At 42.0% G+C, this 23,495-nt stretch overlaps 2 protein-coding genes across 2 annotated transcripts in view; one reads left to right on the forward strand and one right to left on the reverse strand.

Annotated features, from left to right (window-relative positions):
* The window catches only part of csdc2a (cold shock domain containing C2, RNA binding a), a 4,790-nt gene extending 1,180 nt beyond the window's left edge, over window positions 1-3,610 (forward strand). Inside the window, exons 2-4 of the mRNA XM_061232924.1 lie at window positions 1,261-1,641; window positions 2,945-3,067; window positions 3,429-3,610. Coding sequence (XP_061088908.1) covers window positions 1,466-1,641; window positions 2,945-3,067; window positions 3,429-3,591 — 462 coding nt within the window. The 5' untranslated portion in view covers window positions 1,261-1,465 and the 3' untranslated portion in view covers window positions 3,592-3,610. The remainder of the gene's footprint in view (window positions 1-1,260; window positions 1,642-2,944; window positions 3,068-3,428) is intronic.
* Window positions 3,611-5,072: 1,462 nt separating this feature from the next.
* LOC133122701 (phosphomannomutase 1-like) lies at window positions 5,073-14,382 on the reverse strand. The gene is made up of 8 exons (XM_061232812.1): window positions 14,003-14,382; window positions 12,263-12,380; window positions 11,271-11,347; window positions 10,844-10,935; window positions 9,859-9,958; window positions 9,620-9,695; window positions 7,204-7,319; window positions 5,073-6,732 (listed from the first exon to the last, which is right to left on the reverse strand). Exons 1-8 carry the CDS (start codon window positions 14,081-14,083, stop codon window positions 6,583-6,585), a joined length of 810 nt encoding a protein of 269 aa, XP_061088796.1. The 5' UTR covers window positions 14,084-14,382; the 3' UTR covers window positions 5,073-6,582.
* Window positions 14,383-23,495: the final 9,113 nt, after the last annotated feature.

Consider the following 23,495-nt stretch of genomic DNA (forward strand, 5'->3'; position numbering starts at 1 on the left):
ATTGAGAATGGGTTATTTATAACTGTCTGTCTGAAGACTCACGATTTTGTGCGCCATTTTAGTTGTGCTTTAGCAACCACTGTATTGTATGTATGTGCAATATATTGATATGTTTCTTTCGTCTAAGCCTACCCTATATTGCCACTTGACCCCTTCTGTCAATAGAGGGCATCTATATTTAGATTGTACAGGCCTACTTGTCACGTTCAGCTGTAGGGATCCTGTTATCTCATTTGTCCAAGTACAGTACACACGTGTCTCTGTGTGTGTGTGTGTCTGTGTGTGTTCGGCCGACGACACTGATCTATCCGACCCTCTGGTGACAGAAAGGTCGGCATGCAACATCTGACCGTCTGCTTGGCTAAACCGCTGGAATTGACTCTTTAGCCATTTATCTGGAGGGGAGTGCAGAATGGAAGAGGATTATTGAGTCTCCAGCTCGCTCTTGATCTGCAGGCTGAAAGTCGTAATTGGTTTTAAATGAGATCACAGTGGGGAGGTTTTTTGAAACGTGTGGCGCCAATGCAACGTCGTAGTTACTTGAGTTTTACTGGCTGAAGCCTGAATGCCCTCCAGCACTGTAGGTTAGACTTCAGAACTCAGGCAGCTGGTGACATGGCTGCTCTGTGGAAATGAATACTACTTTTTTCTTGTCCTTCTCTCCTCTCTTTCCCATTATCTGTTCTTCTCTTCTGCACCACAATGCTGTTCCGGGGATAGTTAATCATTTTTGACAGAATTTTAATGTGTGCCATCAGGTCAATAGAAGAGCTACCCATTTTTATGGCTTTCATGTAACTGGCAGGGAAATATTCTCTGGAATAGAAAGGATTTCATTCTGAACTGTGGTTGTGCACCAAGGAGCAGTGCTTTAGATTTATTCATATATTTTATTTATTTATGATTAGTTCATTTGACATGGACACTGCTGATTAATAACATATTTGTAAATGCACCAGAGTTAGCTAGGGAGGCAAATTTTTCATCTGTAGTCCCTGAGCTACGTGTCTTTGGACTGTGGGCGGAAACCAGTTCCCCGGGGGCGAAACACGCAAACACGGGGAGAGCTTGCAACCTCCTCACAGAGAGGATCTGAGCTGGGACTTGAACCTCCTTGTTGTGAGGCAGCAGTGCATTGTTGATCAGGAACTGAAGGGCGTTCAGAATTACTGTTCTCACCCATGAATAAGCCATATGCATCAGCCCCATAGATTATGGCGGATTCAACAGCACTCAAGCCTGTGCTTTTCTGTTTTGCAGGAAGTCCTACAGTACCTGAAGGAGGGGAGAGTCAGACAGACACACACGTGCAGCCTACAGCAGCAGGACACACACGGACACCGCTCGCGGCCGATCAGACATGCTCTCTGACTGACAGGTCGACGCCAACAGGTCGACTGCCCGATCGAGCCGCGCTGCCGCAGGGAAGCCAGGGCTTGCGTTCAGAAGAAGCCGCCGCACGGCGATGGCCGACCCAGACCCGGCGCCCCCCGCCGAGCCCCCGCTGCGCTCCCCCCGCGCCCCGCTCTCCCTCTCCTTCCCCTTCCTGAGGGAGGGCAGCCGCATTTGGGAGAGGAAGCCCCTTCAGCCTGGGGAGCTGCCCAGCCCCCTGCCCACCAAGCGTACCCGCACCTACTCAGCGTGAGTACCGCCCGCCCGCCTGCCTGTGTGGGAGCGCACTTCTCTCTGACTGAATCTGTCTGCCACGCGTAGGACACCAGGGAGAGTGAGGTGAGGTTGGGCAGCTCCAAGGAACAGAAGCAAATCAAGACAAGTCAAGTGTGTTAAAATCACCGAGAGAGAGAGAGAGAGAGAGAGAGAGATGGGGGAGTACACGCTAAGAAATAAACTGACAGTGGAGGTACATTTTTGTTATTCAAGGATCAGATTTCCCAAATGTACCCAAGATGTACCTTAAATGTTCTCTTTGGGTACAAATGAGTACATTTTCCAAGCATAAAAGGCACAAATGAATTATATATTGCTGGCTAGGGGTACAGTTTCATGTACCTATAGGGTACTGCCTCTGTGACAAGAATAGTAATTTTTTAGCCACTTTTCATACCTTTATTTCTGAGAGTGTAGGTACTAATCTAGAGAGCTCTTCTGTGCTTGAGGGTTTACAGTGTTTTAGTAAGGTTTAAGGTGACTCCTGTATCATAAATACAGGTATACATAAGCAATTGGTTTTAGTGGCCACACTCTTAAATGAAATATGTTTTTGATTCCATGATCTTGGGAGTGGATGCAGGTCTGCAGTGAGATTTACAATGCAAGCCTTCCACTGAATTAAGGGAATTTACACAGCTGGGCTATTGGGCATATTTCTGCTAAACCCAATAAACCAAGAGTTCATGAAATAAATATGCAGGTAGCACAATATGAATATCTTCATATTGTAATCAGTTATGTATATTTGTCCCCAGATGTTGTCATAAGGTGGACTTTAAGGAATTGGCTGTGACAGATCGATGCTGCTCAGTACATTAGAATGGGAATTAGCAGCTTTCAATCACGGACCCAGCTGGGTAACAGTGTAAGATTAGCTGTAAACACACTGTAACTGTATCTGTGTAGGACCACTGGCAGAATGCAGTTCTCTGGCAAATTTCAGTGGTAGAATATTACAGAGAAATGTGTGTGTGTGCGTGTGTGTGTGTGAATATGTATTGGGGTTGTGAATTCAAACCATTTACACCGTTCAATAAACATTTGTCCGTAATTGAGAACATTGGTTCACAGTTGAGCCCAAGTTTTAGTTGTCTTTACCAACATTTCATGAAATTTCAGAAATGACCTACATTACCCCTCACCCAACTGTGTTGCTTTTCAGTCGATGGCCTAAATGTCTCAGAGTTGCAGAATGAGACACACACTGTCCTCTCGTACACAGCACTGTATTTATGGACCTCTATGACGGGCGAATGTCTGTCTCTCTCTGCAGTACGGTACGGGCCACATCTGGGCCGGTCTTCAAGGGCGTCTGCAAGACCTTCTCCAGGTCGCAGGGTCACGGCTTCATCCGCCCTTCTCACGGGGGAGAGGACATCTTCGTCCACATCTCTGAGTGAGTGGCGCCCGACACGGCCCAGAGGAACAGCAGTGAACGCACAGAAACATCGTTTTCATAGTCCAGAGTCTGCTGTGCTCCTGGTGCTGTTTGTGGGAACATTGCGAGTGTAAATCATTCAACTGTGTAGGAGGACACATCTGTTGTCAGTGGCAACATGCCAACTTACAAATATTGGAAGCAGTTACGTTACATTCGTTTGATAACTGTTCTTAAGCCATTTCTGAATGTTTCCTGTTCATAAAGTAGGGCAATATAAACACTGATAACCCTTTTTACAGTGCTAGACACTTATACTATTTCCTCTCTCTCTCTCTGCCTTTCCCTATCTGTCTTTATTTATTTTTCTCTGTACAAGTATTGAGGGAGAATATGTGCCCATGGAGGGAGATGAGATGACATACAAGGTGTGTCCCATTCCACCCAAAAACCTGAAGATCCAGGCTGTGGAGGTGGTGATTACTCACCTCAACCCTGGGACCAAGCATGAAACCTGGTCTGGTCAGATAATCAGCTCTTAGGCTTCAGTGCCGGCCTAGTGCTGACATGGGAGGGAAGGGGGGTCTGGGGGGGGAGGGGGGTGGACAGAATGAGGATGTGAATGATGAATGGTGATGAAAACCAGAGTGGCAAAAAGGATGAGGGAAGTGAAGAGGGCCTATTTAAGTAAGTGAAAGTATGAACAGTCGGCTTGGAGTCATGACTTTGACAATGGTTGAGTTTTTTTTCTGCAGTGCACACTTACACAATGGGGGACTGCGTGGAAGAGTAAAGAAGGAAACTGGGTTGCACGTGTCTTTTATTTTTGGGAGTACTAAAGGGGTCTTTGAATGTGTTTCAGGATATAAAGTTGAAAAGAAGAGGGGCATGAGGAGGATGGGGTTGGGGGATATTTAGACAGGAGCATAGGGAAGGGTGATTAGAGAGGATATGATTTTGGTATTAGGTAAACACATATATTTTACTGTGAAATGAAAAGCAACAATTCTTCCTTAATTCCATTATGTTGTCACTCGTCTGTATTTGTATTTTTACCGTTATTTATCTTTATTTATTTATTTATTTTCAGTCACCAGTACGGATTTTGTATTTGAGTTGGGTTTTTATGTTTCGGGGATTACTGGGATTAATTTCTGAGTTTGTGCTCTGTACAGACCTTGCAGATATTATGCCTCTGGGCATTGTAGTCATAAAATGCACATAACCATAGACTATACTATCGTAAGTACTGCCAAACTGACTACAGTTCCCATGGTTCATGTAAAGGCTATTCAGGGTAGATAATATAGCATTGTAGTCCAGTTTGTGAATGTGGGCCATTATTATTATTAAGTAAATCTCTGGTAATTAACAGGGTAAACCCTTTTTTTCTAATATTATGGATACATGTATCTAATATCTAATAAGTCATTAATTGCATTGTATAAAACCATAATCATTTATGTGCTTGAAATGTGATATATCATTGTTTTTATCATATACACCATCATCATGTCCAGTGTATCTTCAATCTATCAACTTATTTTGCCAATGTAACTAATTTCTTATACTAAGTGTACAAGAACGTTTTGTTTCTTCACTCTACTGTAATTCAGAGCACTTTCTTTTTGGTCAGACCACTGTGACTGGCATTAGGTCATAATAAACCAATTTAAATAAAAACTTTTACGATGCAGACTCCTTATACAGTAACTGTCATTTATCATTTTAAATAACAAAACAGCTCTTCAGTCCTTCAGTACAAGAACCAGCACATTTCTTCCAACTGCTCCGGGTCTGAAAGAGCCATCCGTTTGTTTGAAACGGTACATTACAAAATAAAGTAGTGAAATAATGAACTTGCCATACTTAATTAACTAATTCAAACTGGGGATCTGTTTATAATACAAAAAAATACAATAAATGGACTATGTAAATGACTTGACAAGGTAACAATGTATGGCCACTGGATCAGAACCAGTCAGGTTTACATTGTGAAATAAATAAGAAAAGTATTCAGACACTCCTTCACAATAAGTTTTATTTAAAATACTTAATTTCCTTATACTGTTTCCATACCTCAATAATCAATAGAAATCGTCATAGGGATATTGACAAACTTTACAGTACCTGCTCATGTTTTTCACACAGCATGTGACTTTTCAAACACACCCCATCCAGCATCCTAACACCTAACAGAAAAAAACCCCAACCACTGTCCACACCAAAATATTTGAGTGCAGTTAGCAAGCCTACACTATAGGACCGCACATGACGGAAGATACTGGAAGTGATATGTAAAGCCAATGAACAGCTAGTTCCAATGCCATCAGTTCCCCCTGCATTCTCTATAGCAACGGAATATTTAGCTCCCATGTTCCTTCCATCCTCACAAAATCCAGTCAGTAACATGAGTTCCCAGGGGACATTCCCAGTTTGTGATCATGAACTACAGGAATATTCATAAGACGTTCCAAACTGGCACATTTCAGTTTCAACTGGCCGAGAGACGTAAGTTTTAATGTTTAATGTTCAGCGCCTCTGAACCCCTCTGGGTGGGGCTCTGTCCAACTCTTTAAACCATCTGAAAAACAGCTTGTCACAGTTTCAGCAGCAGGTGTAGGGGAAATGACACCGCCTAAGGGTGGTGTAGCTGGAAAGCTGGGGTGTAGTTGGCTCCCTGGTAAACAAGCACTGCTAGACAGTTCTCATCCTTAAAAACCACACACACTCTGCTGTGTAACAGTACAGGACATCACATGCTCACTTACAGTGACAATGTAAACAGATACATAAAACACATACATTTCTGACATGTATATGACAACTGAGTGGATAAAAATACAGTACTCTGGAGTTTCTTTGCAAATAATTGTTGTCACTGCTAAAAAGCTAAAGCTCCCACTAAGATCAGCTGGGATTCTTAAGTTGGTCTCAGCGAGTAATAGCTGACCTTAGCTGGTCAAAGCTGATCTGTGGCTGGTCAAGGCTGGTTAAAATGGGTAGAGTCAGATGGCAAACATTGTGGAATACCTGACTATAAGCTGGTCAGCTGGTGAACCATCAAGAACCAACTAAAAGTGTAAAAAAACAGCCTAAACCAGCTTAAGTTGGTTTAAGCAGGGGTGTCCAGAAGATCGTTTGGCTGTTTTATCAAAGTACTGATGCTGGATATGTTTTAAGCAGAATCACTTCTCCCACATAGAAAAGGAATATAGTATTAAAACTATCATTAATATACTGAAATAATATGGTAACACACAGAAACGTTGATTCATGTTCCCTGTACTGTCAGTTTGTGGATAAGTTAATAAATACATATTTAATGGTTCCTTCTGGTTTTTAGTACATTTTTCTTAAATGTACATTTTCCACATACAGGTGATGTGAAATCAGTCAGTGAGAGCTACAGTATATTTTAAAATCACAACAGTTAAAGAGAAAAAGGAAAATCACTGCATCTCTCAAGAGAAATGAAAAACAACTCTTTGCTGTTTGTGTAGCACCAGTGTTAAACAGCATGGGGAGCTGTTTTACAGACAACCATTTGAGTGGCCACTGTGGTCAAGGTTCACTGTGGGGACCATGAAGAGTTCCCGGCAGAGCCTGGCTGTGTCTTCGGGGGAGTACACTGTGAAGCCAGTGGTCCGTGGGTCATTGAATATCTCATAGTCATTGCCTCCCTAAAGATGTTAAAAACACAGAGTTAATACATTCTTCACAGTTGCAGAATATTTTCAGTTGTATCTCTCTTTGGTTCTCTCCTAACCCAGCCTTATATGGTCAGATCCAACCCCAGACCATTTCACTATACAGTGCCTTCTTGATTTCCTTGCATAACTGTCTCTCTGAATGGTTTCAGGTCTTCATACAAAATGTAATGTCAAACAATATATTGGAGTAAACACAAAACACATTTTAAAATAATTTAATACAAAACAAGTCCATATCTGAATGGCTGAAAAGAAACAAAATAAAAGTTTTGGAGTGCCCTAGTCAAAGTTCTGCCAACAGAGATGCTGTGATAGGAAACTAGCAGTTGATCCTCGAAAACCGACCAATTTGTCTGAAATAAGGCAGTTCTGCAAAGAACAGTGGGCTGAAGTTAATCCACATTGATATGAAAGCCAGAAAGCCCCCCCCCCCCCACTTACAGGTGTGGTCTCATTGCCGAAAAAGTAGATGGCCTCCAGCCCCTCCCCCTCCAGGATGTCCAGACACAGCCTCTTGTCCCAGCCCTCGGGGAACACATCAAAACTAATCAGGCCCCCTGGTGACCAGACACAAAAAGCACAGAGAGGGAAAAAAATATCAGCATAACAACCATGTGCATGCAGTCATTTTCACACTAGGTCAAAGGCTACTCCACCAATATGTTTTAATTCTATTAAATAGAAAATGAATATACAACCAAAGAGAGAAATTAATCTCCCCCCCCCCCAGCTCTGAGATAACACCTTTTATAAAATTAAGTAAATGGGGCAATTGGTGGGACATCGAGCTTTTGGTGATGAAGTTATATTCCAGCTTTATATTAATATTCTTAAAATGCATGGTTTAATTGTCACCATAAATAGCTTTTAAAAGTCTCCGCTTTAATCAGTCTACTCTTTTAATTAATTACATTTATCTCTCTCTCTCTCTCACTGTAGGAGTTGAGGACCTATGGAGCACAACAAGACCTATAGATATATAGATCCAAGAGTAACATCTAAAATCTGAAAAATAATGTTGCAAATTAGTAGAAACAAGTACTGAAGCCAAAGTTTTGCTTTGCTGAGTGGCAGAAGGAAACACTGTGTTCAGTGTGCGAGAAATCACTCAGGGGAAATATAAACAGCTCTCCCTTCCTTCTCAGTCTCTCCCTCCCTCTCTCTCAAGCGATTAAAGGGCTGGGTGTACGCGAAAGCAGCAGCCAATCAGGTGCACGCAGGTCACAGACGCCCCGTTTTCCTGCCTCCCTCAACACTGGCCGCAGGACTGAGAAAATAAAATGTCCGCAGCGTGAGATTTACAGCTGCCCCACCACGGCGGCCAAAACACGCAATGCAAAATTTTCATTTCAGCTGCCACAAAACAACGCAGGCACTGCAGCAGACGCATGCCGCATGGTTCTGTCCCAGTGTTTCACAGGCACTGCAGCAGACGCATGCCGCATGGTTCTGTCCCAGCGTTTCACGGGCACTGCAGCAGACGCATGCTGCATGGTTCTGTCCCAGCGTTTCACGGGCACTGCAGCAGACGCATGGCGCATGGTTCTGTGCCAGCGTTTCACGGGCACTGCAGCAGACGCATGCCGCATGGTTCTGTCCCAGCGTTTCACGGGCACTGCAGCAGACGCATGGCGCATGGTTCTGTGCCAGCGTTTCACGGCCACTGCAGCAGAACAACACACAGGCCTGATTTAGCTGCAAGAGGGAGTTGGCTTAATGTAAATTAGAGCAGCAAAAATAACATGAAGCAAAGGACTAATGCTGCAGTTCCAGAGCATCTACGCAAAACAAAGAGAGGGAGGCAACAGTCCACAAATCTCATTTCTAACTCGCTCTATCTTCTTCTCCCTTTGAATTCTCCTCAATACAGTAGCTACAGGAACAGCAGAATTGAAAGCACTTCGACTGGAAGTCCTGCCAAGTGTACATTACTCTGAGAAAGGTCAAGCTCCAGCTGGTAGGAACACCTTGACAACAAGCTCAGCTCAAGGAGGGTAGGAGGAGGTGTTAATGACCCAAATACAATAAGACTGCTCCTGGATATCACCCTGGTAATGCACAACACAGAGTCCATTACCTACAAGAACACACACAGTTGACCGGACAAAGCCAAAAACAGCCTAGCCATACAAGTGGCCAAGCCATGCAATGCAGGCTACACAACATTCCACAAATGTTACTTCAACTCAGTCATTTAAATTTAGCCCTGAGAGTGAAATATGAGCATGGGCAAACAGGGGACGTGTCTTTGACTCATGGTACGAAAAACAACTGGTTTGCATTTCGTACATGGCCGCTAAATATACTCGGTACACTACACACTGAAGAAGAACTGCTGAATATGATAGCAGCATGCTGTTTGTTTGCTCTGCTCTGGACATCACTGGATCTGACAGGAAGATGCTGCTCCTTCAGTCTGAGTCCTCCAGAGCTTCACCCTCTCTGGAGGATGGCTTTAGACAGGGGTTCCGTTTTTATACTTTGCAAAAATAATTGAACTCAAAAACAGATAAAGCACATTCAAAAATTCAGTTCCCCTACTTCACACTGGCCACACAAGGGGTTATATTTTTAATCCTTCCAACTCATCCCTGATGAAATGTGTATACATGTGGCAGCCTCCTGGGAAGGCCTGGATGCCGTTAGATCTTCAGAGCGCTCTCAGACTCCTTGTGCTGCTATGTTATAGGTCACTGGGTGAAGCTTACGGCTCATTACGCAATGGGAATACTACTGCTTCTCTCACCGCAGGGAAAACAGATCAAAGGGTGCCAGATCAAACAGATCAAAGACCTTTCTTGGGTACAACAATGCACAGGTAGATGCTTCCATGATCCCTGTGACCCCTCTGACTCACCCTTGGTGAACCGAAGGCCCTTCCCAGCAAACTCCTTTTGCAGGGCGGCGACAAACTTCTCCCGTATCTTCTCTCTCTGGGCGGGACAAAGGGGCATCAGCTGACTCAAACACATCCCGGCAGCCTGCACTCATGGGAGGTGTACACTCATCCACATCCGCCCCCTGAGCTCCACATCCACGACACTCTGCACCTCTTCAGAGTACCTGATTCGCTCCTGGAGCGTGGAGAACGATTACCTTGTCGATTTCGGAGAACTCGATTCGCTCCTCAAGCGTGCAACTTCGACCGATGGGGGAGATGTTGAGCATTCCGTTCCGGAACTCGATAAAAGTGCCCCTGGAGGAAGAGAGAAATGAAGATTAAGATACATTAGATGTATTGGTGCTTCAGATGCATTCTGCTAGCTTTAACCTGAATTTATCAAACAGTGCGTAGCACTTAATATGGTGTGACTAAATATGCTAAAAATCACAATAGCTGACACATAAGATCCCTGTTCCATAAATCGCAATCCCTGAGGGCCGAAACCTGACAGTTTTCCATCCTCCCTTTACCTGGGAGTCAGGTGTGAAGGCAGTCTGGCCAATCATTAGCACTAATTGTTGACTTAATTACCCGGGAGAAAAGAAAACCAGGGCCGGATTTGATGATCCCTGCATTAGACCATCACACCGCGAAATGGCAATATTCCAGAAGCTTCTCTAAAACACAAAAAAACAAACTGGCAGCATGATTCTGCAATGCTTTATTCATTTTACAGTTCTCTGATGTAACAGTGTACAGAGAATTGCCAGAATCAACTGTAATGTTAGCGGGAGATTCTGGTTTGTAGCAACCCACAGCCCAACATCCTTGGGTTGTGTTTATGGGGCGCACTCAGAAAAATGTATAGCTGGATTTACTTTTAAAAAGAATGGACTCTGACTGCATGCAAGATTAATAAGTATGTATGACTTCAACTGATTAGATACTTCGTACTTAATTACCCAGCTGAAAAAAATTGCTCAAGCTAGGTTCTGAAACAGCTGGCAGCTGGTTGACCAGTTCAGACCAGCTCCATACTTAACATGGTTTGACCAGCTGGTAGCTGGTCATAGCTGGATTTTACACCAGGGTAAGTACTTCATCAGTCAAGTCCAATTTAACTTAACACTGTCTGAAACCACTATCCACAAGGTTGTGAAGTTATAATTTTTGAATGCATCTTTGACTGTGTCTCACCTCTTCTTGGGCAGTTTGATGAGCCCCATGTAGCTGAGGCAGAAGTTAATGAGATCCTGCAGCAGCTCCTCCCCCAGCTGGTTCTGAATGGCCTGAAACAGGAAATCCAAACCCAAACCCCACGTCAGTCATAACAGCATGAAACACGACAAACAGCCAGGCCACCCAGTGATACTGCACAACAGGAGGTTTACTGACATAAACAAGTATTACATGCATTAATAATCAAGCCTTTCTTGTCATCCCAATAATTTGAAATGTAGGTATGTCAATGATAAGCGGTACTGAATATTAATGTTAAAATTCTAACATCAATGGCAGAGGGAGTTAGTGGCAGACTGCAACTAACTACCTCTGCCAACCCCCCCCCCCCCCAAACCCCACGATCCCCTCTCTCTTCCTCTTTTTGTTCCTTAGATCATCTCACCTGTTTGAAGATTAGTTTTCCATCCTTGTACTGTACTGTGCCATTCTCTGCAAACACGTAGTCAAACTTGTGTATAACTATGCAGGAAAAGTAGGGGAGGGAAACAATGTTACGATCAGTGGTAACTGGATAAGTGTTGTGAAAACACGGCATTAAAGGTTCCCAAACAAGGTTTTGGGTGCAAACAACATCTCAAGCTGCAAAGATCAGGTACAGGCAATACCTGACAAAGCTGTATACTGGGAGCTTTGAATTCAGTGTAGAGCTTCAGTGTCTTTTTCCTCAATGGTCTACCGCTGGCACTAGAGTAATATTCTCAGATATGCTGATGCTACCTTGCTCTTTACAGCAATGTTTTGCATGGCATACAGGAACATGCATGTTGGAGCTATCGAGTACAGAGCTTAATTATTTATGTCCACATGATGGTTTGGGCTGTCACTCCCTTTAAATGTGGCAGTTCAGTCAGTGAATGTCAGTTAACAGATTAGCACAGCTGTGTATTTGTGTCCTGTTTAAGGTGTTTTTAAGTCTGTGTGTGGATGTGTCTGTATACAGGTAAACTGGTTTGTAGCTCTGGAACTGAATAAGGGCCATTGTTTGAATACTGGGACTACCCTCAGCTGCGATCTATATCAACTGAAAACAAACCCCCTCCCCCACAGAGGAAAAAGGTGTACTTCAACAACAGAAGATGAACAAATCTCCAGCTGGCTACACGCTTGCTTGATGCCTTAAGGTTTGCCTAATGCTGACAGTGTATGTTGTGTTAGTAAGGAAAGTAAGGAAGGAAACAAAGTCAGACACACATTGATTGTGACACATTATTAAAACAGTTGTTTGAAGCCTATGTTTCAGGATGACCGGATGACTGTGATATTACATGGGGCTCTCAGCAGAAGGGAGGGGTCATAGTGGAGGTGTAAACACAGGACTGGAAGGAGTGACCCAATGATGATGATGATGATGAAGGTAATAATAATGAAAAAAACCTTCATCCCCGTTCCCCAGCTGCTCCGCAATCTTGGAGTAGTCTGACCCGCCCACCACTCCAATCTTCACCTTGCTCCGCAGAGACTGAAAGAACACGTCCAGCTGTGGGTCGATCTTCTACAGGCGGGACAGAAACATTGCCTCACTCTCGTGACAAAAAAAAAACTTCATTTACGTGTCACCGAGTTGCCAACAGTATTTGAGCAGTTGAGGTGTCTTCTGCAAAAAGAACAAAAATAAAAAGACAAGGTGTTGAGAAAGGGCCAGCTAGCTAAAGCGCTAGTCCATAGCGCTTGCGTAGAACCCCAGGTTCTGGAGGCAAATCTGCTGTGTTCCAGTGCCGCCTGTGGCTGGGAGTCTACCGGGGGCCAATGCACAACTGCCAAAAGTGCCAGCTTCAGTCTACAGGGGATCCCCCACCTCAGCATGCAGTGATGCAGCTGCTCCAGCTGACTTAGCAGCCTGGCCTGCAGGGCAATGACTTGCACAGCTCAGGCAGACTGCGGAGAGATAAGCAGCTCTGGCAGCTCCCACAGGGATGACAGGGCAGGCAGTCTGCACCCTCTATACATGCAGCTGCAAGGGGACGGGCTATAAAACTGCCCATTCCAAAATGGCAGAAAAAGCCTAGTTATAAGAAACTCTGAAATATAAATATACATAATCTATCCTGTGTTGGAAGCGTGTGGTCAGGCTGTGGGCCCAACCCATACAGGCTCTTGTGTACTCAGTAGCCCAGGGCGGGGAACTGTTGCATGCTGGGAGAAAGGGGACTTCACTGTGGAGCCATCTCCCTGGATAGCTGCATCCACAGGCTTACCGAAATCACCACGTCACAGACACGTCATCAAGCAAGTGTATCTGAAAAAAGCTTCATGATACTACATAGTATGAATACCTATACATGTATACACGGGTGTATGTCTGTAATCTTAATGGAAATACTTCTCTCGGTAGTTTATGATGCATCACCTCATGTGGAGAATATCAGGAAATGGAAATATATTTCCTTGTATCTTAGATCAATCAAACATTCAAAGACAAAGACTTAATCCTGAACTGATATACTTGTATTTTCACGATTATAATATGCTGCCGGCTGTTAGTTCACTATGACGCCACCTCGAGGCCACGCAAAAATGTCAATTAAAGTCAGAAGACAAACAATTATTTTGAGACGTGCACGAAGGCACGTATTTCTACTGTACACGACAGGATGAAACTACGCGATATCCGTGTTCCTCAAGTGATTGACAGAAATTGGATAAAATAAAAAAACCGCGTTTACCATTTACCAATCCAAATTTTCATTGACTGGACAGACTGCATGGATTCGTGCGTTATAAAAAGGTTGTGGTAATATATCATCACCTAATATGAACCTGTTTTATTTACATTTTAGAAATAGGCAACATAATTATAACGGACCTCTTTGTAAGAACGAGCTATAACCCTCCTTGCATTTATCTGAAGGCGAAATGCCTGTCGACGAAATTTGTAGGAATGGATAATTTAATGGACCATGATGTATCCTTTAATGATGCATTCACAAGAATGCCGCGCAAAACAAATTACATTATTATCATTCACAAATCGATCAATATACACTGCGCAGTAATATAGCACGATCAAAATGAACATGTAGTCTATGTGTAGCTATAGGTATCGACAAAAAATGCTTCCTTTATTATATTGACCTAAACACCATCTCGAAGAAAAACCGTACTGTTTTCACTTACTTCTCTAGCAGGTGTCAGGGTGCCGTCCACATCAAATAAACACAAGACACTCCTCGGGGGAAGACAGTTATTTTCACCCATTGCCACAAAGGTGAAACTATTCGAAAGGTGTAATAAACTTTAATATACCAGTAATTAATGTGCAAATGCAATATAGCTAGCCAATGCAGCTACAGTAGGAGGAGTCTTCGAGGTATTTCGAGAAAAACAAAACAAATGGAAACCTTAAATTCTAAAAGAAAAAAATGGAGTACGATGGCGAGACATCGCTTCTGTAAATTATAATCTTAAAAATTTGCTCATCTGATATGTTCGTATTTTAATTAATTCTATAAATTCTTTAGAGCCGTATCACATCCTTGTAATACGGGACAGTCAGAGGGTAGATATTTACAGTTTTTTTTGTCGACAGCGTTCTACGCAGCCAATGAAAACATTGTTTTTAGGTCAGGTGTGCAAAGGGGTGTTCACTCTTGTACAAACCTTCAGATACTACAACAAATACCGTGACATGTGTGTGAAATATGAACCATACACATAAACACATATTTTTTAAAAATCTAAATCAAGTTTCCAGATAAAATTGAGACAAAAACATTTACAAACATTTACAAACGAAGTACATTTACTGTTTTTGTTGTTGCTGTTTTTTTACATGTATCCTCTAGGAGGCAGTCTAACAACAGTACTGATCATCAACTGAGGGAAGTTGGCAAGTACCTGTACATACTACAGAGAGCACCAGAATTCATTGGACATTGACACATTTTTTTTTTTTTTTTTCTGTACTCTAGCACTTCGCATTTGAAATATTGGACCAAAGAAAATGAGAATATATAGAATAAAGTAAGAATTTTCAATGACTACTGCGCAACATCCACAAAGCATAGACATCCCCAGAAGCTGGGCATCTTCCCTGGTGATACCCAGGCCTGTACTTCAGCCACCTTCAGTTCAGTTTGTTTTGGGGACTTTTAGTCCTGCTGGTGTAGTCTTCTACATATGGTAGACTTTGCAGGGGGGTTTTCTTCACCAAAGAGTATTCGCCAGTCATCCATTACAGTGGTCTTCCTTGGTCTACCAGGTCTTTTGACATAATTGACTTCACTAGTTGTTTTTTTCTTGTTAATAATGAACCAAACTGTTGACTTGGGCATGCCCAGGGTTTTTGCAATGCTCCTAATTGATTGATTTACATTTCTGAGCCTACAACAATCTCCAAAGGCAATTGCAAAGTCTAGAATCAAGACGTGATATCAACAGCTCTCTTCTGCATTCATTAACGACACAAATACAATGACACCTGCCTAACAAAACACAACAAATGCTTGAAGTATCTTAAAATATAGGGACCATGCACCAAAGTTGCTGTCATTTCTAAACGGTTCATACGATATGGATGAAAATATCCTCACCTTAAAGCTGACATTCTGCACTTCAACAACAGTACAGTACAGTACAGTACAGTACAGAGTACAGAACCAAAATAGCAATCCAATTAATTATGGTCCTCACTGTATATTACATTTACATTTTAGTAATTTGGCAGACACTTTTAAGCCAAAGCGACTTACAAGTGCATAGGTTCTTCCACAAGCTAAAGCAACACATCCATAACATGTAAAATACACATGAAGTGCTGTTCTAAACATACAGTCATCATAAGTGCAATTCAATTTTATTTTATTTTGTTTTTTATTTTATTTTTTTGGGTTAGACAAGAGGGATAGGGATATCGGAAAGGGGGGCGGGGGGAATCAGGAGGTAGGACTAAGGTACAGTTTGAAAAGGTGTGTTTTTAGTCTGCGTTGAAATAGCGGGAGGGATTCTGCTGTCCTGACAGTGGTAGGCAAGTCATTCCACCACTGTGGAACCAGAATGAAAAACAGGCGTGAACGTGCAGCTCGACCGCCAGGTGCTTGTAGTGAGGGAACTATAAGGCGACCAGAGCTGGCAGACCGGAGTGGTCTAGCAGGGAAGTAGGGAGTGATTAAGAATTGGATGTAAGGTGGGGCGGTCCCCTTTGCAGCCTGAAATGCCGACACTAGGGCCTTGAATCGGATGCGTTGCGGCAATAGGAAGCCAGTGGAGGCCAATGAGGAGTGGGGTGACATGAGCCGACCTGGGCTGACTGGTGATCAGGCGGGCTGCAGCATTCTGGACCAGCTGGAGGGGCTTGATGGCACAAGCTGGGAGACCGGCTAGGAGGGAGTTGCAGTAATCCAGGCGGGAAATGACGAGCCCCTGGACTCGTATCGTAGAGGAAGAACCTGCAGGTTCTGGCAGTGGAGGATACTTGTGGAGCCAGGGTGAGGCTGTTATCAAGAGTCACCCCAAGATTATTTGTATATGCAAACGTTTCCCCACCGTGTCCTGTGATCCTGTGAGATTCCTGGCATGGCTGTAGAACCTTGTACGAGGACCAGAGTTTATCAATATATGCGCTGCGCTGACCTGTGAATAGCGGCCCTGGATCCAAATATTAATAATAGTGTAGCGCAATTATAGCTTTAGTTTGCCTAAAAGTGGAATTTGCTTTAGCTGGGAGTGTCATGTGTCATTTGTGGAAACTGTCACTGAGTAACTTGAAGATAGTACAAAACCTGATCAAAACAAACAAACAAATAACAAAAAAACAGACATTACCTCATGCTATGGTCTGATGGATTAACAGGACTGTAAAAATACCACTGAACCCATTCTGCCTGCCTGCATTTCTGTTACCAGTGATTCTGTCTTTCTTTACTATTACTGGGGGTCAACCAGTGGAGGATGGGCTCCCTCTCTATAATTGGGTCCTGAGATTGCTTCCCATTTGGGATTTTTTTTCTTGCCACTCTTGGGTGTTTTTCCCCTCTGTGGAGTTTTTTTTTTTTTTTTTACCTCAATTGCTGACTTTCTACTGGTCCAGGCTTTATTTTTGCCCAACATTCCTTCCTGTTTCCTCTGTAAAGCATCTTTGTGAAAGTATCTCTGTAAAAAGTGCTATACAAACAATGAATTGAATTGAATTACGAAGCTCAACCCCTCCTGCTTCTACTTGCCAAAGTCACAGGATCCAGCATTCCTTTGGAGGACATGGTCTGCCCTTAGTGTCCAACATGGCTTCTTTTCTCACAGGCAGAAAATCTAATGAAGTTCTTAGCGAAAAAGTGACAGCAGCTGAGTCCGATTCAACAATCACACTGTGAGCTACCCCAGAGAAGCTTTTTTAAATCACAGAAAATAATTAGCCTCCCAAAAAAACTTTTCATCTGCCTGCGACTGGCAGTTCACAGTAAAATCCTCAGAAGGGAGATTTGAAGATTTGGCCCAAAGGTGATCCTATTAACCCTATTGTTCATCCTACCCTTGATACTCATATCAGAAACCCAGTAGAGATTTGGTGAACTATGTTCTTTGTAAGACTATAGTGTATAGTATCGGGTATTAACTATGAAACATGTCAGATTGTGAATGAATTGTTTCAGAGTCATTAAGATAATATGATAGCTGGGAATATACTACCCCCAACAAAACTATCCATGATAAGCTTGCTGTGCCCCTGAAAAGATAATTCAGTTTGGGAAGTCCTCCTTTGTGCTTTTGGTAACTCACACAACTTAAATGGGCCACACGGCCTAAGCCAAACATTGGCCTATCAAGGGCACAAACACTGAAAGACTGGTAACTGCCCCCAGCAGCCAACCAGGTCCTCCACTGGCTAATCGTGCGCTGCTGTTGTTTCTTCACCTTTTTTTCACATAATTGCACCTTAATGACGGCATAAAAACACACACAATGAGTCAGTCTAATTCAGTCTAGGCCAGCAATTAAATCTGTACTTTAAACCTCATATTTATTTGTAACCAATGCTCTAATAGATAAATGTTTGACCTCTAACTCTGAAGCCAGAGATAAGACATATCAGGGGAGTCTTTCTGTTTTTCATGCAGAAATTTGTTCATTTTGCCACTCATCTCACAGGTGGAGAGAAACAGGTGTGATACACAATATGTTGTGTTTTTCCAAACTCCTCCAAGTTCTCCCTGTGATGCCAAATCTCCTCCTGCTGTGCAAAATGGAGACAGAATTTGACTTTTTGTAACCCTGCAACTGGCATTGCAAACATGATTGATGAAGAAAGCTACAGACGCATACGGATGCGTAAAGGACACACGTGTGTCTATGCACAGGCGGGCATGATCATAATTGTGCACACACCTATAGTTATTCCACTTTAAAAGTTAAATGAATTCACTTAAAAATAACAGGGCAGGTTGATCCATACCAGAACATTACTAACTAATACAGCCGGGTGAAAATGAACCTTCTAGCTTTTCCATGCAAAGAAGAAGGCCCAGAGAAGTCAGGTCACACACTCATATTTGTCAAAGATAGCCTGTCCGCTTCTGGTCACGTGCCATAGATGCATGCAGCTGCCCACATGCATAAATAAAAGTGTACAATTGTTATGCAGCTGTGTGTAAATCATTTTGTAGAAAGATTCAAATGGTAGGGGATACAAAGACATTGTATATTTTTTACAGTAGGCAGGAGCTAAGTGCATTAAAACCATGGTGCAATAAAATGATAAATGAGGGTAGGAGAGTAAAAAGGTAATGAGTCATCTTCTTGTAATTAAAATAAAAAGTAGGAAATGGAAATGACGTCAAAGGGAAACATATTTCTATAACATGTTCGGTGCTAAATCAGCCTGAGTACATTTGGTCCCTATTGGTCTCTCCAGAATGGACTGTGCCTTGCTTATGGCTCCGGCCTGCCCCAGCTGGGGGAGCTCAGATAAGTGTGATTCTACTAGCTAGCTTGTTGACCAGCCTGTTAAGATTAGGGGTACCAAACCAGCAGATCATATTAAAACTCAAAAGTGATTCTTAAATGACTTAATTTACAATAAATTACTGTAAGCAAAGTGAAGTTGGTCTCAGCCACTAACTTACCCTTAACAATGTGCTCGAGGGATTTCATGACCGGGAAGGTCAGGGCTACAGGTTTATAGTCATTCAGGGTTTTAGAGGATTTAATTAACCTTGGCAACCAGATTACACAGGGGTGCTTTTTGTATTGCAGTGACAGATGGAAGATAAAGGGGAAAAACTAACAGTGTGCACAGCATTTTAACTCTTCCACCAATATAATCAGGGCCTGGGCTCTGATGTGACAGAACATTTAAAATTTCTTCTCATAATCATTTTGAATGCTGCAATCAGAGGCTTTCTCTCTAAAATCATGGATATCCAATTGCAGGTTAAAGTTATTCAATCAGCAAATTCACCATCATTGCGATACAAATTGGCTTGAGGAATTATATATATTTCGAAACAATTCTCAATCATTGTTTTCATTCCCTCCCAAGTAAAGCAACAATTTCCACTACTCAGTTCGGCCTCCACTTTGTCCTTATTGCTCAGCTCAGCCAGTTTAGTCTCACACTTTACCTCTCCTGTACTTCCGTACTCTGGGAAGCACAAGGTAATCTTTCTCAAATTAAGAGCAGTTTTGAGCAATTAAGCTACCCAAGGCCTATTGTGAGTATCCACATTAGTTCTGAGGAGAATTACAACATTTTCACATAACCTGGTCGCAGTATCTGTTAATTAATCAAGATCAGTGCAGGAACTAGAGAGCATAATCCCAGTCTGTAATGTCAAAGCAGTCCTGTAAATGGTCAGTGGATTTATCGGTCCATACCGGAACATTCTGAATTAACTAACACAGGCGGGTGAAAGAGAACCTTCTCGCTTCTCCATGCATAGAAGAACATGACATGAGGCCCAGATAAGTCAGGTCACACACTCATATTCGACAAAGATAGCATGTCCACTTCTGGTCACGTGCCATAGATGCATGCAGCTGCACACGTACATTCATAGGAGTTCAGGGCCAGGAGCTTTGGTCCTCTGGTATCAATGAACAGAAGAAAAGATGATGTGCAGGTCTTTAGTCATTAGTGTGAGCAGACTAATTAACAACCTTGAACCAAGGTCTCAGTCTTTAATCTCAGTCAGTGGATATTAGTTATTAATCCATTAAACTTGTCGTTAAACTTGATCGAAAAAGGGTAAAAAAATTTAAGAAAGCTGAATGATTGTGTGAAAGAAATTATTTGAGGGAGGATGATGGCGAGGAGGGATGTCCGTGAGCACAAGGGAGTATATAGATAATGCTTTTGAGTAAACAAAGAAACAGAGGAGCTGAAAAAGACTGGGAGGTGAGGCTAAAAACGTATCCACTATGAATAAGAAACAAAACTAGGGTGATAAGATCGAGAAAAGAATGACACAACAACTGTCCTGTACTGTATTCACAGAGACAGGAAGGGGAAGTGCAACTGACTATACCAGACGAACCGTTTCCGTGGTAATTGAGCTCCATCCATGATTGGTGTTTCATACCTTTGTGTACGTTAGTATATATAATGAGAGTCTAAAACAAACACTTTTATTGGAGCTAGCCCACAATCTGGCTCCTTTTCGCCTTTTATAGCGGGGAAATTTATCAGCAGCACACAGGCATTCAGTTTTACAACCCCTGCAACCTTTGCTCTTTTGCTTGCTTTTGCTCCTTCACTCCATTCTTTTCCAGCCCACTGTCTGAGATATGGTTTGTTTGTGTCTCGCACTTCCAGTGCGCACATTCTCTTTGGCCCCTGGTAGCCAGATCTGTGTGTGGTTCAATTTTGCTTTCTCAGTAGGGGACATATGCTTCAGCATATGTTGGTATCTGTGCACGTGTCTTTATATTGATGTTTTATTCACACTCTCACAGATACACACAATGAGAAACAAAAACAAACACAAATTACATACACGGGTAGTCATGTTGCACAGTAAAGGTGTGTAAACTTCAGCTGAACCTAGAACAAGCTTGTGGTATGGTATTGAAGTAATGACTGAGAAGCATTTTAACTAATGACATTACGTTTCCAAATGGTGTATAGTTTGTTAGGCTTTCATAAAACAACACAGCATTTATTAGGCCCGCGTAATGAAACCAAAGCATTTTCAATACGCAGGCTGTTACCCTTCCGCAAAAACTGTTCTTGAGATTTTACAGCCAAAAGTCCTTTGGTGGAATTCCCAAAAGTCCTTTGGTGGAATCTTTTGTCTCTCAAGTATTTTTAAGTGAATATTTCTGAGGAAGACAGTCAAAACACCTTTAGCTCCACACTAGAGGGCATTTTCATCATCGTGACCATATTTTATATTAGTGATCATCTAAATACATTTTCAAAATATTGTATTATTATTCAGTATGCTTATAAATAAGGAGGAAGCCTACTTTTGAATAATAAATAGCATGTGAAATTGTGGAATGTGTTTGACTTATTGATGGGGGTTTCGTATTTGACAAAACCATCAATCAATGGACCTCAATGAATATATTAGTATCCAAGATGTTATTACCGTGATTATTGTATTTATTTTTTACAATCTTCTTGACCTGTTGCTATCTGGAGGGAGCAGGGTGACAGGCGGGGGAAGTGCAAGCACTTTTTTTTCAGAATAAAAAGTGTTCTATAGGTTACAGTATACAGTATTTTACCTGTCATAAGACCCATAATATAATTTAGTAAGTTTTGGAGGCTCCAAATGTGCTTTTTGGACTGCCAAGACATAGCTTAGAAAAAACAATGCAGAGTGTACCAGGCAACACAACACTCTGTATCCACTCAAAAACTAAAAGTCTTTTCAGTAAGAACAAATATTCCACTCCCATTGTGTTTAAGCTTCTGTAACTTTGATTTAGTAATAAATTGAGTAATTCTGACTCTTGGAAAACAAACCCCAAAATGTTACCTTTCAGAAGACACTAGAATTATTTTAGTCAAAGGAGGTTTGTCATTTTCAAGCTTGTGTTAAGAAAAGGGGTAATACTTAAGGGGTCCTTTTGAAGCCGAATGACACAATTTACGCCAAAAAGCACTCCCTTTAATCTCTGTCAAATAACTCTTATTTCTGAGTGTAGGACTGTTTTATTCTCTTTTGTTTGGTATGCCGGGGAGACTTAAAACTCTCAAATGTGTTGAACTGTAAAAGTGGGGTTATGTTTGAAAATTACACCTATATTTTGATACATTTTGGATGTTTATTTCCATGCAACTGAGGAAGATATGCAGTTCAGAATGTTGTTTTTACCGTTTGTGCAATAAAATACAAATGTTAATATCTATATATTCTACTACTGTATTTACTGTTATAACTTTGGGAATATAACCTTATATAACTCTTTGGAGGCACTTCAGGCTGTTTGTCACCTGCTAGCTTGTAATAATTCAGTGCATGGCAAAAATAAAAATGTTTAGTTATATTTATACATTCATAAATACCTATTTTTATTTGGGGGTTTTTTTATAACACAGTTAAGTATCATGTTCAGTTATTTTTGCCTTTGATAAGCCTATATGCACTATAAGTGCTGCCCTATACAGTATTTTGACCTGAAGAAAGGAGAAAATGTTCCAGATACACACCACGATAACTTTGGTTGAACATTAATGCACAAACCCAGCTATATTTCAGCAGATGCACTTGTTCAGGGCAACTTGCCCAGATTACATTTTATTTTACATGAAATTCAGTTTTCAGCTGGATATGTCACTGAAGCGTTATACTTCTGCCCATGCTATCCTTTACCATGTATTACAAAACTCTCACAGACAGTAGTTTTGCCAAACCTTCTGGTTCTCATCTGATTCCAGCACTGGCCAACCGGAAGACTAGAACAAAAGCATCTTTTACAAATATTGGCACCCAACATGAGGCTGTACATGTCCAATTTTCAACTTCATTTGGAATAAAATTAGATATTTTTTGTTAATCCCAAAGGGTATATGGACTTCAAAACTCAGACATACAAAAACACAGAATATATGGGAACACAGCACATCAGTACAAGAGACAGTGTATTGAATACATAATGTATAAAAAGCAGATATAAAAGGGCAGATATAAAAATACTGAGTGGCCCTATTTAGCAAACTGGTGGCTTCAGGTAGGGAGGATCTCCTGAACCTTGTTGAGGACTGAGCATTAAATCAGTTTCTGAATCTACTTTTGTGGTCCCTGAATGTTGTATGGTGAGGGTGCTGGCTGTATTTGAGGATGGCCCTGATTTTGCACTCCATAATGTCCCTCACTGTGTCCTCCAGTGAGGCCAGGGGAAGACCAATGGTAGAGTCAGCCTTCCTTATCAGTCTGTTAAGCAGGGAAGGGCCGCATCTGCTTCTGGATTTCAGACCAACTTCTGGTCTTAATTATTTCATTAACCCAATAATTTGCATGATCTGACATTTTTAGCCACATGCTGTGATACACGTAAACAGCAGCTGATAAAAGTGAATCGGTCATGGAGCAAACAGCGAATAAGCTGATTGAGCCCAGGGTAAAATCCTGCAAACACACCACACCAGATTTTCTATTTGTTAAAAGAACATGATATTAAAGTTTTTGTGTTCACATCTGTTCCCCAATGTTGTAAGTGAACACGTAAC

The sequence above is a fragment of the Conger conger genome, chromosome 2, assembly GCF_963514075.1.
Source record: "Conger conger chromosome 2, fConCon1.1, whole genome shotgun sequence".
Lineage (NCBI taxonomy): Eukaryota > Metazoa > Chordata > Actinopteri > Anguilliformes > Congridae > Conger > Conger conger.

What these genes read in the sequence shown, in the direction of transcription:
- LOC133122701 (XM_061232812.1), bottom strand. Translation starts at nt 14,083, where the DNA reads ATGGGTGAAAATAACTGTCTTCCCCCGAGGAGTGTCTTGTGTTTATTT. An exon ending in AGTTCTCCGAAATCGACAAG is followed by an intron (nt 9,696 to 9,858) that starts GTAATCGTTCTC and finishes TGTCCCGCCCAG; the next exon opens with AGAGAGAAGATACGGGAGAA. An exon ending in TCGGCAATGAGACCACACCT is followed by an intron (nt 6,733 to 7,203) that starts GTAAGTGGGGGG and finishes TAACATCTTTAG; the next exon opens with GGAGGCAATGACTATGAGAT.